The 16,339-nt window shown below is 41.0% G+C and overlaps 1 protein-coding gene across 1 annotated transcript in view; it reads right to left on the bottom strand.

The window, feature by feature from the left end:
• The window catches only part of syne1b (spectrin repeat containing, nuclear envelope 1b), a 108,065-nt gene that overhangs the window by 33,579 nt on the left and 58,147 nt on the right, over window positions 1-16,339 (bottom strand). Inside the window, exons 71-96 of the mRNA XM_059519890.1 lie at window positions 15,944-16,120; window positions 15,712-15,858; window positions 15,485-15,610; window positions 15,216-15,392; window positions 14,484-14,749; window positions 12,204-14,364; window positions 11,667-12,004; window positions 11,389-11,533; window positions 11,065-11,283; window positions 10,572-10,840; window positions 10,185-10,350; window positions 9,745-9,900; window positions 9,461-9,613; window positions 9,171-9,353; window positions 8,862-8,999; window positions 8,580-8,765; window positions 8,287-8,409; window positions 7,445-7,627; window positions 6,898-7,041; window positions 6,200-6,388; window positions 5,556-5,696; window positions 4,575-4,694; window positions 4,332-4,493; window positions 4,033-4,227; window positions 3,122-3,283; window positions 525-716 (exon numbers count right to left, since the gene is read on the bottom strand). Coding sequence (XP_059375873.1) covers window positions 525-716; window positions 3,122-3,283; window positions 4,033-4,227; window positions 4,332-4,493; window positions 4,575-4,694; window positions 5,556-5,696; window positions 6,200-6,388; window positions 6,898-7,041; window positions 7,445-7,627; window positions 8,287-8,409; window positions 8,580-8,765; window positions 8,862-8,999; window positions 9,171-9,353; window positions 9,461-9,613; window positions 9,745-9,900; window positions 10,185-10,350; window positions 10,572-10,840; window positions 11,065-11,283; window positions 11,389-11,533; window positions 11,667-12,004; window positions 12,204-14,364; window positions 14,484-14,749; window positions 15,216-15,392; window positions 15,485-15,610; window positions 15,712-15,858; window positions 15,944-16,120 — 6,618 coding nt within the window. The remainder of the gene's footprint in view (window positions 1-524; window positions 717-3,121; window positions 3,284-4,032; window positions 4,228-4,331; window positions 4,494-4,574; window positions 4,695-5,555; window positions 5,697-6,199; window positions 6,389-6,897; window positions 7,042-7,444; window positions 7,628-8,286; window positions 8,410-8,579; window positions 8,766-8,861; window positions 9,000-9,170; window positions 9,354-9,460; window positions 9,614-9,744; window positions 9,901-10,184; window positions 10,351-10,571; window positions 10,841-11,064; window positions 11,284-11,388; window positions 11,534-11,666; window positions 12,005-12,203; window positions 14,365-14,483; window positions 14,750-15,215; window positions 15,393-15,484; window positions 15,611-15,711; window positions 15,859-15,943; window positions 16,121-16,339) is intronic.

The following is a 16,339-nucleotide window of genomic DNA, read 5'->3' on the forward strand; positions in this document are numbered from 1 at the left end:
AGTTTTCTAAAACTGTAAAAACTATAACCGTTTCTCTACAAAACGTTTTAATTAATTGTTTTTAATTAATTAATATTTTATTTTAATATGTCCTATTCTTTAAACTATGATTTTATTGTAATTTGGTTTTATTTAGTTTTTTATTTATTGCTTTTATTGCTTTCATGCTTAATTTCCATAAATATTTTTATTCTCACCTGTGAACCATGTTAAGATTCATTTTATTAAAAAGAGTCTACATAAATAAAGTTTTTTATTATTATTATTATTATTATTATTATGTATCATGATAATACTATGTTTTTTTAGGCATTGTAATACTCTTTTTATTTTCTCGGAGCACCATCTAATGTAATTATATGATATATGGTATATGCATAAGTTAATTATTCAGTATAATATAAGTATTATAGCACTAACACACTATTACCAAACCATGGTACTACCTCAAATTATTTATTTTAAAGATTCAAATGAACCTCTCGGACATTGAGTCAAAAACTGATTCAGAGTTCAAGTGGCACCTGAATGTTGATCTGCTTGTCCTGCAGCATCCTCTGCAGCTCCATCAGACTGCCTTTCAGTGCACGCAGCTTCCTGGACAGCTGCTCCGCATCCTCCCTGTTCTCTGGCTGGCCCTCCAGGAGAAGATTCTCGCTGTGTCTGGAGAGCTCGGAGAGAGCCAGCACCTTCTCCTCGATCTCCAGCAGCATGTTCTGCAGGAGCAACAGAAGCGAGGCCAGCTCAAACATGGTTCTTACGCTCTCACCCCAGGCCCTTACTAACACCTGCAGCACTGTACATTATCCGTAATCCCTCACGTGCCATGCTCCCAGTAAACATTCATTCTTTAGGATAATGGGAAGGTTTAAAAATACTTAAAATTGTATCCAAAATTCACTTAAAAAATGTTAAGACTACGCATAAGCTTGCAATTAAAAGTCAAGATGTTGCACAGAGTGACATCTGCCTGTTTGTAACCTTCCCATGAAGGCAAAAGTAGCCCCGCCCCTTTCCCCACTAAAGCCCCTTTCACACTGCACGTTGGACCCGGCATATTGCCGGAACATTGCCGGGTCGCCTTCTGTGTGAAAGCAACCACGTCCCGGGATTTATTCCGGCATTGAACCCAGGTCGGGGACCTAGTAACATTGCCGGGTTCGACCCGGGTCGAGCGCTGTGACGTTCGCGACGAAAAAAATATGTGCAAACTGTAATGAAGCAGAGATCAGTTTGTTCCTCACTTTCCGCGCAGACGCCGAGATCGTTCGCTTGCTTCAGTGAAAGTATAACGTGCCTAACGTTTTCGACTCGTACATTACACGTCACGCCCTGATGTCACGTGATGCGCCCGCGATGCGCCGCTTCTCACTGTCAGGAAGGCCCGACAGGTTAAGCCAGAGCGCGCTCTCTCCCACCACTGAAAGCGCCATAGAGCGCCCGCAGGCTTGGACGGCCTGCCGAGCGTTACGGAGGACAAGGTCGTTCAGCGTAAGGATCTCCTTCCACAAGGGTAGGGAAGGAGTTCCCTTTTCCAGCTGTTGCCCTAGTTCGTCCAAAATCTCCGCCTGAACTGAGGCAGAAAAACGGTCCATTTTGTTGGACAAGACCGGCTCAGACCGGGAGGAGGTCCCAACACTTTCCCGTCGTAGATATCCCTCTCCTGGTCGGTGGCGCTCTGCGGAGCTGGCCACTCAATGTTGAGGTGAGCGGCCGCTCACTCAAAAACCTCCAGGAGGATGGATTGAGGCAGGGCTGCATGGACGCTAGCCTGGGGAACGCCAGAGGGCGGGATGGCCTCCTCGTCCTCTGAGATTCCAAGAAGGGCCGCATCATCCTCATCGCCGGAACCGGCCGGTTCGTCGATGAGCTTGAGGTTGCCCGCGAAGATGTCCTCTTCGGGGAATGCGGGATTGGGCTGGTCAGCCCAAATATGTGAGGCGGCACCCAGGGAGTCCCCCGGTAGCGCGACGTCGTCACCATGTTCCCCGTCCGAGTCAGAAGGGCCAAGCTCGGAGCACTGGGTCGCTGCAACTTTAAGACGGCGTCGTAACAGCTTCTTGGGCAGCATAAGGCAATGGTTGCAATTTTCCGGATTCTCTAGGGCTTCTTGAGCGTGATAGGCTGTTCCCGGGAGAAGCGGAAGGTTGAGACAGTGACATACCAGTGAAGAACTCGAAAAAATCAGTGGCGGGCAGCCATGGAAGGAGGAGCAGGTGAAAAAGGCGAGAGCGCGGGCGGCTCCGAATGCAGAACACAGCGAAAAGGCTGAAAAGACGACTGTCACGTCTGGCGGAGGCTGATCTGGAGATATATCCTCCTGAACACACGAAAGTGAGCAGCGTATTCCAACCGAACTGTGTCAGTGCAGAGATCGCGAGAAGCAAATGTCAACTGGAGAATAGCAGCGTTGTAGCCATTATATGCCCTTAGGTAAGGGGTGGGGCCTTACCTGGCATTGGCTGCGCGCTTCTGTCTGTCTAGCCAGACTTGGTGCAATTGGATGCTTCTGCAGAGGTCAGGTACGGAAGTCCTTCCCACAGGTGGATCTCGAACACGAGATGATGAAAGAGAACACGTGTCGTTACGGGATCTTTACGGGTTGTGTGTGAAAGCACGCACATATCCCGGGTAATCACTGGCAGTGTGAAAGTGCAAAATCTAGCAACCCGGGAACAACTGCCGGAACATTTTACCCGTGTATTTGCCGGAATGGCAGTGTGAAAGGGGATTAATGCTACAGCCACCCTCATGAATATGTAATAAGGGGCGGAACAGATTTCCAGTGAGCACCAATCCTCTCACAGGAATCCTTTAATACCCTTAAAGCCATTATAACTGTAAACGGTGTTACGCTGAGACATTTACATAATCTGATTACAGCTCGTGCCACAGACGCTTAAGAATCAATCCATCTGAACGCTCAGAGGTCCTCTAATAATACTGCTGTTTACGGATAAAAAAAAAAGTTTCCTTGAGTCCTGTGGAATTAAACAAAACTCATTCATAAAAAAAAAAGCAGGCATAAATAACATAAAATAATACATTTTCTTTTGTACTTCAATCTGTAAATAATTCATAGAGTAGACATTTTGTGGTCTGCTGTAGGGGGCGCTCTAACCTGACAGTCTATGAGTTGCTCTTCCATGTCTGAGTCCTGAGAACAGGAAGTGATGTTACTGCGAGTGCTCTGCAGCCATTGGTCCAGCTGGTCTGCCTGGTTCAGGTAGCGTTGCAAATCCTGCACCTGTTGCTGCTTCTCCACACGTTCACTCTGTCGCTCCTACACACATCAGCATGCATAAACATGAGTGAAAACTTACACCATAACTTTACGAAGAAATGTCTTTAAAAATGAAAGAATTATTATTATTTTTTTTTTTAAATAATGCTTTTATTTAGCAAGGATGCACCAAATTGATCAAAGGTGACAGTGAAGACATTTATAATGTTACAAACTAATTCTATTTCAAATAAACGCTCCTTCTTTGAACTTTCTATTCATCAAACAATCTTGAATATCAGCAAATGTTTTCAACACTGAAAATGTTTTTAAGCATCATATTAGCATATTAGAATGATTTCTGAAGGATCGTGTGACACTGAAGACTGGAGTAATTAAGGTGAAAATTCTGCTTTGATCACAGAAATAAATGACATTTTACAATATATTCAGACAGAAAACAGCTCTTTTAAACTGCAATACTATTTTACAATATTACAGTTTTTTCCCTATATTTTTAATCAAATTAATGCAGCCTTGGTGAACATAAGAGGCTTATTTCAAAAGCATAAATGTTGTAGGTAAAGGTGTAATATTTAATTTTTAACCATACTACCTTTTTTCATAGGCACCTGGTTTGCATTTCAAAACTACAACTGAAGTCGCAATTTTCCTTATCAGAAAATAAAGTTTTGTCTTACATTATTGTTTGCAAAATACTGAGCAATAATTATGTATCTGTGTAATGTATGTTACGTATGTTATGTATGTAAATTAGACTTGTTATTTAATTATGATTCTAGGCATACCTCAAGAAGTTGGCGTTTTCCAGAAGCCTTCATGTGGATGGTGACCATCCTCTCGGACAGCACAGTGAGCGTTGACTGCATGGCCAGCTGATCCGCAGAGTCCGGGTCCACCGAATCAGAGATCAGCTCTTCTGTGAAGCTGGACTGAAGCTCATCTATATCATTCTGCAGTTTGACAATTTCCTCCATCTGATTCTGGAGGAATACAGAAGTATGGTGTTTTTGTTGTGCATCAATATTCTTATGAATCTCTTAGGGTCTACAGCTGGAGCTAGAGTTTAGTATTTCAATCTTCTCACCTGATGTAGCACCATTTGTCTGTCAGGACTGAGATCGTGCATGGGGGGCTCGTTTAATCTGGTCTCGATGGACTCCATCTTAGTCGAGATGGTCTGTAGAGAGCCCTGATAGCGCTGCTGCTTCTCCAGAGCCTCGTAGAGCGTCTTCTGCTTTTCACTTATCTATAAAACACAGAGATAAACTCAAAGACCAGATTTGAAATCCTGGTGCATCTGACTGTTGACCAGAAAAGTCATACGTACCACATTTTTCAGCGTCTCCCACGAGCGCTGAAGATCATCTAAGCTCGCTACAGACTCCAGCGCAGGATTGTACAGCTCCTGGATGGGCGCTCTGGTGAGAGTGGCCCTTCCCATGGACATCTAGATTTAGGACAGTCCAAAAAGATGATGATAAATAAGAGAGAACAAATACATCATGTTAATGTACTACAAAGTCACTGCACTGCTGTCTGTCACAGACCATACTGATTCAGGTTCAAATGAAGCGTATTATAATATAATATAATAATATCAATAACTGAGTGTTTTTTTTTTACTGTCATTTTTAGACTTTTTATATATCTATATAGAAATTATATAGACATAAGATATGTCTATTTAGTTTTTAGAATGTTTTTAGTTGTATTTCGGTTTTGGTTTGATTTATTTTAGCACATTAGGATAAATTAAATTGAAATAAGAAATGCGACCTTGGCAACTAACTGAAAAAAAAAAATACAGTTAATTTTTATTTTATTTCAAGTAACAATTTTTAAAAATGGTTTCAGTTTTACTTAACTATAATAACCCTATGAATATTTTGCACAGTATGTGAATTTTCTGCATATATGAAATAATTTCCTGCTACATTTACCAAAAGGCACATTATACAAACAGAGCACATTGCCATTTACTAAAACTGAAATAAAAATAATTAAAACTCTATAGAAATATTTGATTCTGTTTTTGGATATCAATAGGTATGCATTATCTGAATGTGGTGGACAAAGATAAGACACTTTTTACACAACAAATAATGATGTAGTGCATTGCAACTAGTATGCAGTATAAACTACTTCTAAGATATTGTGGTAAGTTTCCAATCCAACCCTTTTTTTTTTTTTTTTTTTGAATAAAATTAAGGTGAAACTGGGAATTGCAAAAAAAAAAAAAAAAAAAAAGGCAGTACAGGTCTGCTAGAAATCCGATCAAGCAACACATTTTTTTTTCTTCTGTTAATACCTTGCTAATAGCTGCTTCTGTGTTAGTGATAGGAGAGAGAGATCGACAGAAAGCAGGAGAGCAGATCTCACTGCTGGTGCCCTCCTCGCCTGACTCCTCTGTCACAGGAGACAGAAGAGACTGACAGCAACCAGCTGACATCTGACAGCATCACAAGAGAGAGCAGAAGATATCAGTCAATCAGTTCACAGAGCTGTAAAGTTAATTGATTATAACATGCAAAGATCACAGCGAGAAAAGTAAAAAAGCCAATTAAGGTAAGAGAGTCAGAAGTCGATTTCTTATTCTGCATCATTCACTTAATTAGTACTTTTGTTTTGATTTCATGAAACCATTCCAATATTAAAAACTACATTTGGATTAACCTGAAAACCTTTTTTAAAGGGTAACAATCCTAATATTTTAAGTCATTTGCTTGTCAAGAAAATGTATTTTGATTTAAGGATGATAATCTATTTTTAATACAAGACAAAAAATTTGATTAGCCAATTAAAAGCATGATTACAAATCATGTTTTGTAGTGCATAGGGTTACTTTGAATTTATGAACTAAGCACAATTGCTTTTTAAACATTTAACACTTTAGTCTGTTTCCTTTTCCCACAATTACACGGTCATGCCTGTGTTCAGGATAATGATACATACGGAAACTTGTGATTGGGTCTTTCTTTTAGTAGCATCAACGTCCAGTTCCTCCAGATTCTCGGTTAAACCCTCTGCATCACTCACTGACAGGAGCGTGGTGGCATGTTTAGCTTTGACCGTCAGCATCTTACACTTAGAGTTCAGGGATGCAATTTGCTCATGGTAGCCCTTGATTTTCTGGGCCAATTCCTGTTCGGATAAAAATAAACAGAATTCAGAAGATGTTATTTAGTTGCCATTTAGGTTAATGCAAGAAACAGGAAAGATCAGTCTGGCTAAACACAAACAGTAGATGTTAAAACACACAAAAAAAACAAGATTAGCAGACAGTGTAGCATCTCCGATCTAAATATCCATCTCACTTCATCAAAGATGGAATTTTTACCTAAAACTAAAACTCTTGAATTATTGTAATTGTTTTTGATTATTTGATCAATATATTTAAAAATAAATGAAAATAACTGAAATAACTCTGAACTAAAATAACATATGAATATAAAAAAATAATATAGATAAATAAAAAGCTATACAGGAATATGAAAAAAAATGACAAAAGCATATAACAAAATTATAAAAAAATGTAATTTAGAATAATAATAAATTATTAATAAATAAATCCGGAAAATAATAATAATAAATAAAAATTCAAATGAAAACTGAAAAATATGAATAAATACTATAATAGTAAATAAATGCACCTCATGATGGTTAATTTGTGCCTGCAGCTCTTGGATGTTGCTGGTGTTCACAGGCTGGTCCTGAATGACCCGGTGAGCATCTTCAATCATGGCCTGCAGGTTTCTGACTTCCTGTTCGTACTGTTCATACTGCACCACCGCCTCCTAAACAGACATCACACAAATACATCCATTTTTTAGATTTAATATTATTACGGGGATGTCCTACTGGACTTACGTTATTAGGTTAATTATAATTACTACACCCCTAAACCTCTTTCAGACATCTTTGACATATTTAACTACAAACTGAACCATTGTATAGTTTCTTTACGAAAGTTGTTTCATTATGTTAGACCTCACGGAAATGTTCATTATCATTATGTACTTCCTCTAAATTCATCTCTCATTTATAATACTTTTTTACAGATCAAAAAACAAACAAACACAGCTTTTGTGCCTAATAAGTTATAAGCACTCAACACATGATCTGTGAAAATTCAGACGTGTTTGGTGGCTGGTAAACAGTGTTTTTATTCCCATCTGCTGCCGCAACAGCTCCTCCTACCTGTAGGATGTTGCATTGCTGGATGGCGGTGTGCTGGAGTTGACTGGCCTCTTGCTGCAGATTCAGGGCAGTGCGGCAGATGGACAGACTGGTCACCACTTCCTCAGGGACTCTTACAGCGCTCTGACACTCCTGTACGGCCTCTACCTGCTGCTTGAAGCTCTCCATGTCCGCCAGCAAACGCTGGAAAATAGATCATTTTTTTAAAATGGTGTTCTATTATGAGAACAAAACTGCTTCCCTTCCAAACTAAAATATGTATGTAGCAAAAACAAGTTGACAGAAAGTACTCAATAATTAATCAGAAGAACCTTTCTGTTACCAGTCCCGATATTGAACCAGTTACACTACAGCCAAAGTCTTATATACTTCAAATTATGTTTACTTTATGCATACTTATATGCATAAGGAAAAGTTCACCCAAAATGAAACTCTGCTGAAAATGCTACATCCAAAAATGTAGCATTAAATCACTTGCTTACCAATAGATCCTCTGTAGTGAAAGGGTGCCGTCAGAAATGAGAGTCCAAACAGCTGATAATAACATCACAATAATCCACACCACTCCAGTCCATAAATTAAAGTCTGACCACAGAAGTGATGTAATGCTAAATTTCCCCAAACCTGTTTTCAATGAAGAAGCCAACTCATCTACATGTCGAATGACAAGAAGGTGAGTACACTTCTGGGTGAACTATTCCTTAAAGCTTTTCTGGTTTCTAACATCTAACATTCAGTCAAGCATGTTATGCTTGGAATTATAGGTATTATATAAAACCTTTTACAGGGTCTCTTAACTAGGAAAATAAATGCTTCTTGAAGAACAAGACAGATAAATGCACCTGTCTTTGAGTCAGTTGTTCTTTCAGGCTCAGTCGAGCCAGTTCAGGAGATGTTAGAGTGGCTTGAACCTGCTCCAGCAACACATGCAGGGCCTTCACTTCACTCTCAAACCTCTCCATATCCTGAAACAAAATACAAATGCAGTCACGCTGAGCTAGAGAAAAAGTCTTCAGTGTAGTTACCAGTTTGATAGTTAGTTTATCATTTTTATTGCCATGTCAGCATCTAAGACTATCTTCATGGCAAAAATGGAGTTAGAATAGTGTAGTTAACAGAACAAAACAATTCAAACCTTTGCTGCATCTTGTAGACTCTGCAGTCGTGATCTGATGCTCTGCTCCAGCTCCTCAGTGTGGCGGCTCAGTTCTGATACCTGCTGTCCCATTGCCTCCACCTGCAGCATCTCAGACAGTATTTCCACTTTCTCATGCATGACCTCCAGGTCACCATGGAGCTCACGCGACTCACGCAGAACAGACTGCAGGGCCAAAAACACAGGAAGGTTATTTCACAAAAACAACTGCAGTCAGACTCTATGCTATATACTGTATGTCTTCAGTGTATTGTGGTTCACCTGATACATCCTGATCTGCTCTTGCAGGTGTGAGGAGGAGTTCCAGATGATGTTGGCCTTCACCAGGCTCTTGGCTCTGTCTGTCCACTTCACTATGAACTCAAACATCTCATTGTGTTCGTCTAGATGTGCATCAGCCTTGAGAGAAAAAGACACACCACATCATATGCAATACATGAAAAGCTCTAATTAAAAGGTTAAAAAAGCAAGTAGCCTGTAGGAAATAGGCTGAGGTTGTACCTTTTGTTCTATTAGCTGAATGTTTATTTTCTCTATTTTAACATACTACTGTATAATATATCTTCTTACCTTCTTCAGCCATATTGTCTTATATTCAGCCAGTCGAAGAGTCTGATGATGAATCTCTCGTAATCTGGCAATTGCATCAGCCAGCTGCCTGGCTATCAGAGGGTTACGGCGACCAAAGTCCTGCACTGCTGCTTCTAGCTCAGCAAGATTTCGTCCACAGCCTTCAAGTTCATCACAGTGACTCTAGGAATACAGTCAAAGTACTTTATGCTCATTCAAAAGAGGGAAATTTGTTTATATTAAAAAATAAATATTATAAATTGTACTATAATTGGGATGCAACAACATACTCTGGCCTCATCTTTGGCCTGGTCAATATCAGTGGCCTTTTCCTTTAGAGAGGCAGAGACGGCCTTCAATTTTTCGGACACGTCATGAATTCTGGAGTTGAACTCCTCTTTGATAACTCTGGTCTTCTGGATGTCTCTCTCCTTGGCTTGAACCTAAAGATATGATTCATTTTTTATATCTTGCATAAGGCTTTATTAAATATGCTAATGTTGATGAAAATATGTCTCCTACGAATTAATGAGAAACTGCATATTAATCCAAAAAGAAAATGGTAATTATGTACCTGGTCCTCAATGGATCCCAGTGCCAGGGACACTTCAGCCAGTTGCATTGAGATCTCAGATGGTAAAATAGTGTACAGGTCCAGGTATTTACTTTGCTGCTGTTCTGTGAGTTTATCCACATTCTGGCGATGAGTGATCAGCTCTCCATGCATCACCTTCACAATGATACAATATAAAATCAAATTTATACAACCATTTTATTTATATGATGTTATTATAGTATGAACATTGTACACATTAGGCAAATCTTCTAAATGCATGCAATGCAGGATGACACACTATATTTGCTAAATGTGTAGTATACAATAAATCCTGCACTAGGCAGAAATACTGCATGCCATGTATTTAACTTCATTTCAACTCTCTTAACATACATGCAATATAATGACAAGCTGTCAAACAATTATTGTTTGTTACAGAATTCACATATTTTGTTTACCTCCAGTTCTTGTGTCAGGATGTTCAGATCAGATGTGGGGTTCAGCAAAAGCTCCCTGGAGTCCTGGATCCAGCTCTTGACAAGACTCAGCCCTCTCTCCACACCTTCCCTATCCAACAGTTCCTGCTGAACCTGAGTCTTTCCTGTCCTGGCCTTCTGCAAAAGACTACAAGAGACACAGCATACACAGATTAGCATTCAGTCCATATTTGGCATGCAGCATCACAGTCTGATTAGACCATGACAGGAAGCAAAACTACACTGACTTTAAACTGGTTAGTATTCAGTTTTTACTATTTGCACTAGATGCGAATACATTGAGTTACTGTATTGTTTGGTGGATTTAATTATTACTGGTTTGTACTGGATTGGAGAAAGGTAATGTACCTTTCAAGCTGATCTTGCACAACTTTGACCTCCTTCAGACTTGGCAGTTGCTCATGATCAGGCGTTGGCACAGACACCTCCACACCATGTAGCAGGCTGAGAGTGTACTGTCTTAAGAGGGTTAGAGAAGACAGCTCTCTCTCCAGGTCCTGACCAACCAGCTCATACTGGTCCAGATGTGACTGCAGTGTGGCTTTGGAGGCTTTCTCAGCAGCACAATCAGAAACACGGCCCTTCAATTCTTCTGTTACAGCTCTTACCTTCACCATCTGAGCAACATAAGTTGTTTGAAAAAAGATATCAGTCTTTGTAATGTTTACCTGTTTGCCCGAAATCTCATAGCATTAAATTTGATATATAATCAATATACCATTTCAAACCATTTAAAAGTTATAGCATTGCATTTCCTTAATTTTAGTAGGTGCAGAACATCATAACATTAAACGAGGACTCCTGGAATATTTGGCTACAAGTATCGACAGTGAAACTGTACCTTTTCCCTGAAAGTTCTCCATTCGTGGGCTGTATCGTCCAGCACCCTTTCTTGACCTCGTGCTACACTGCGCAACCTGGTCCAGCGCTGCCACACCGTGGTCATGGATCGACTTATGGTGGCTTTACTGGCATCACTTCCAACCAGCTCTAACTGGGAGGCTTGCTCTTCCAGGCCAGTCAGCTTTTCTTGGAAACTGTTCACCATGGACACCAATGACTGAAGGCCAAAGATGAAAACATTTTGATCGGTTTATCATCATGTAGACAGTTGAATAAGTTTATCTACTCAAGAAAGAGAGCCAATTCTGCATACGTGGCTTACCTTATGACTACGGAGTTTCTCTTCAGCTTCCTGGCTTGTTGCAGCCTTGGCTGTGGAAAACTCTGTTAGCTTCTTCTCTGCCTCATTCATCAGCTCAATGACTGTCTGTCTGGCCTCCTGATATGAATTCCACTGGGTAACACAGCTGAAAAAGGTCACATTATTACAGTGACAACTAAAACATTGATCTTTATTAGCATAAAACTTGGGTAAATTTACCCTTAATAGATCTAAGAGCTCATATGTTCTGGAAAATTGTGTTCTGTACTAAACTGTACCTGTTTAAGATGTCTTGGTGGCACTGAAGCTTGTCTCTGACCTCCACACCTCTCTGCTGTGCAGACTCCACACTAAGTCTAAGCTGCTCCTTGGCTGTAGGGTTGACCAGGTTTTCAAGTTGAGGTGACAATGAATCCAGCTCCTCAAGAACACCCAGGAACTCCTGTTGAGTGGCCATGATGTCTTCCTGTTGCCTCAGACACTCCTCGTAGTTCTCCACATCCACCCCAAGACTGGCCTGCTGCAAGAAGCCCACAGCGTCCTCCAGCCACTCACAAGCTGTTTGCATTCTGGAGTGATACTTCTGGCACAAGGCGAGAGCTTGCTCTAGCGTTATCTACAGAAGAAACAATTGGATTCGTTAGTGAGTTAGCTAAGGGGAACCATTGGTTAACTAAGTCTTGCTGGCTTGGGTAGTTAAGAAGCTTGTTAGGCTCAATGCATCCCATGTCGGGGGATTATGTTGAAAATTTATGCAGGATTTTGTGCTTTAACTAGTAGTCTTGGTTCTATTGATAGATTGGATTAGAACTTGCCTGTTTGGAGCTGAGGGCACGTTGAACATCAGCCTCCAGCTTGGCCATTTCTTGTAGACTTGAGTCAACATGAGGGGGGACAAGCTCATTGGCACTGGTGTACTTCTGCTTCTCTCTGGTGCTTAGAGCTGCCACTATCCTAAGCCTCGACTGAACTTCTTCTTGCATAATCTGTTGTTTTCGGATTTCCTCCTGGACCTTCTCAACCTTGACATCTACCACCACCTCAGAGCCAAGTTCATCTTTGATCTGCTGGAGCCAAGTTAAGGTCCGATTGACTTCGGTCTCAAAGTCTTTACTCTGCACAAACCTGTTCTCACACTCCACAATTAGTTCCCCAACAGCTGACTGTAAGGACTGAAGCTCATCTTGCCAAGAGGTTACTCGCTGCTTTGAAGCCTCGTGTGCGGCTGAATCCATGTGGGGTGCCAGGTTATCCATCTGCTCCATGAGTCGAGTGAGGTGAGAGCTGGCACCTTGAAGACTAGCGGCCAGAGAATGATAGTTTTTCAATCTCTCCTCAGCTGACTGCGTCTCTGCATTGACTTTCACCAGTTGCTCTTTGGTGGCCTTCAGCTCTGAATCAACCTGCATAGCCATGGCCTGATGGTCCTCGAAAGATTCCAGAGTGTCGTCAAGATGTTCTACCCTCTGCTCAATCAATCTTTTGAGACTGTTGTAAAGGCTAACCAGTTGGGTCATTTCTTCAGGTCTCCAAGGTTGGCCGGTGCTACGAAATCCCTCTTTCTTCTGGTTAAGCTCACTGACAGCTTGTCCAAGATTGGTCAGCTCTTCCAGGAGGGCTTTATAATCAGCCTGAAGGCTGACAACCTCCTCAGTCTTAATGCCGACAGACTGCGTTCCCAAGTTGTGGAATTGTTCCTCAAGTTCCTTAAGCGCTTTGTGTGTCACATCAATAAAGGAGGCATATTCCTGTCTGGCAAGAATGGCTTGTTGTATTTTCTCTTGCTTCTCCTTGGCTAGTCCCAAAATATTATTGTACTGCTGTGGAAGAGCAATCAATTTCTCATCTAAGTAGCAATGGTCCACTTCATTCAGAGTGGAAAGTATTTCTTGACCTGTTCTTTGCACAGTTAGCAGGAGGTTCTCATATTCAATGGCTTGATCCAATATTTGTTGATATTTTGTAAGCTGTGAACTTAATTCTGCATCTCCATTCATGAGGTTTATCTCCGGGAAGGTCACAATATCGGCTTGCTTCAACCACTGGCATATCTTTTCAAGATCTGCCTTGAAGTACTTCCTGGTCACCAACACTTTCTCCAGTTCCTGTAGCCTCTGGCTACACTTCTGTAGGGAAACTTCAAAGATATTCTGCAGCTCTTGGAGTTTGTTAAGCATCTCGGATTTCTCTTCTTCGGCAGCGTCTTTCATCAGATCCCTGCCTTGGGACCACAGGGAGGTCAGCTCACTCTGGTAGGCTCTCAAGCTGCTCTGAATATTCCTGCAAGTCCTCACCTGCTTAGATAGGTCATCAGGAAGAAGGGCTATGTACTCCTCTGCCTGTGCTTTCTTTTTATTTTGCTGGACCCAGGTGATAGCTTGGTTCACAGCCAAAAGGAACTCGGTTCTCTCTGTAAAGGCTTTGCTCAGGTGTTTCCTTCTTTGAGCAACTTTGACGCTCAAGGACTCTACCTCTGCTTGAGTTTCTGAGATGAGCTGCTGCAGTCTTTGCCTTTCGTTAAGCCCCAGATGTGCTAAAACCCTATCTGCATCACTCATAGCCTGAGCCAACAGAAGCTGCTTGGCTTCCAGCTCACTGCATATGCTTAGATGGTCGAAAAGGAAACTCTGAGCTAGTTCAGGTGGAGGACTCATTTTCATGGCTTCGGATAAGGCAGGCTGCTGTTCCTCAGCCCATTCGCGAGCTTCCCTCAAACGGGCCTCAACTTGGCCCATGTCTTCAAGGGTCACAATGGAGTCTTGGATCTTCCTCTCTATGAGACTCTCCAGATGGGCCCATCGTTGCTCAAAGTGGCCAATCTGCTCCTTCACCAACTCTTTATCATCCAGGTTTAAGTGGTACATTACTTTTTGCTTCTGCTCTTTGAGATCCTCAAGTGTGCTTTTCTTTTCTTTAAGAACAACCGAGAGCTTCCGAAGAGCCTCCAAATGATCAGATGAACTCTCAGCATCAGTTCTACAAGATCATAAAATAATAATGTAACTCCCAGAAATCTCAAATTACACTTCTGGTTTAGCACTAATTAAAAGTGACATATGAATACATTTACACTAAATCCTGAATAACAATTTTACCTGGCCAGGTTGTCCCATTCCTTGGAAACCTGTTCAAAGAGGGCTTCCATGGCACTGATGCAGTCATGATACTCTTTAGTCCTCTGCAGATCTTCCTCTCTCTGAGCCTGCAGATTGTTGGCCTGATGGCACAGCTCCAGCCATGCATGGCTCAGTCGTCCAATCTCTGTATGCTCAGGAGACTCCTGCCCTTCTGTCATCTTACTCACAAGCTCTGTCATCTTAGTCAGAGTGCTTTGTCTGCTTTGAAGCTGCTGGCCAAATTCCTACAGGCAACATGAGCACAGAGAATAAGCCAAGTGTATAAAAAGAGACAACATGACAAATGAAATACAAAACACTCTTTTATGTTATAAATAAATCACCCTGGTCTTATTGTGAACAATTCATCAGCGCATGTTGTTCTAAAAATAGAAATTCTGTTTTCATAAAAATTTAATAATGTAATAACTTTCTCCACAATGGAAACATTTAGCCTTTCCCCCCTTCCTGCTGATGTAATCAATGCCAGGGCATATGAAAAATAATATAAACCAATATAATCATACTTTGTTTGACTCAAAGTACAAATTACAGATGTTAAATGTATGTAAATGTCATTTTAATTTTTTTAATTTATATATATATGTGTGTGTGTCTGTGTGTGTGTGTGTGTGTGTGTAAATATATAAATTACTTATCAAAGATTTTTTTTATCATATGTATAAAATTCAACAGAAATATGACATTTACTTTGGCTTGATCGAGCATGTTTTGAGCAATCTTGGGGTCCAACTCAGCTGGTCTCTTGGATAAACTTTGCAATTGCTGTTCCATATCTTGGAAAAGTGTTGAGAGTTCCTGTTTTTGCTCTTTAATCTCCCTCCAGCTATCCGACAGCTCTTGAGAAGTGGTCATCCTCTCCTCAATCTGAAGAATTCACAATATCAATCACATTATTAGTAAATGTATAATTTCAGATCCCATAGCAGTGCTAGTTGATTCTGTGTAATCAAACTAACCATCGTTTTGGTTTCCTGTATTTGGGCAGCTGTAGCTCTCACGGACTCATCAGATAAATCACACAATGAACAAACCAAGTCTAGATACGTGCTGGCCTGCTCCTGTAGAGCCCTAAAGTGCTTCACCTGTGGATAAGCAGTCAAAATGTAACTAAATATATTTAGGTTGTCTAGACAACTTTGAAACTGATTTGTATTTAATCATTCTGCAGCTCTGTGGCATCTACCTGTTTCAGAGACTCTTGGAGGCCATAGGGAGTCTGCGCCTGCAGCTGGATCTCCTCCTTAACAGTGGACAGCCACGTCTGACATTGCTGCAGGGTGTCTTGATGGCTGACGTGCTTCTGGAGCTCACGGTCCAGACTCTGATACACCTGATGAGCCAAATGTTAAACATTAGACCGAAATAATAAGAAGGTATTTGTGATAAAGAGATCCTTTATTAGCATGAGTGCTCACACGCTGAGCTGTGCTGCAAATAGCCGAATAACTGTCTCTGGTTCCCAGCTGGTGTGCCTGGATCTGCTGACTGATCTTGGCCTGGACTTGTTCTGTGCAGCTACTTGCGAGACACTCGCCTTTGTCCTTCAGGCTGGTCAAACGCTCCTCAAAACCAGCTATCTCCTCCATTATTGCCTGAGAAGAAATAGGTCAAATCATGTATTTCCCAAAAAATATGTGGATATCTAGTTAAAAGTATAAAGATGTACAAACTGTGCAATATGCCAGGTGCCACAAAAGTAAACAGACTATGAAAATAAATGTTTATGTGATTTCTGGAAGTTTTTCTGATTGCAAGTTACTGTAAAGCCATTGTTCATGGGATATTTTGATGTTATAATAACAATACTAGCA

Source organism: Carassius carassius, chromosome 32, assembly GCF_963082965.1.
Source record: "Carassius carassius chromosome 32, fCarCar2.1, whole genome shotgun sequence".
NCBI lineage: Eukaryota > Metazoa > Chordata > Actinopteri > Cypriniformes > Cyprinidae > Carassius > Carassius carassius.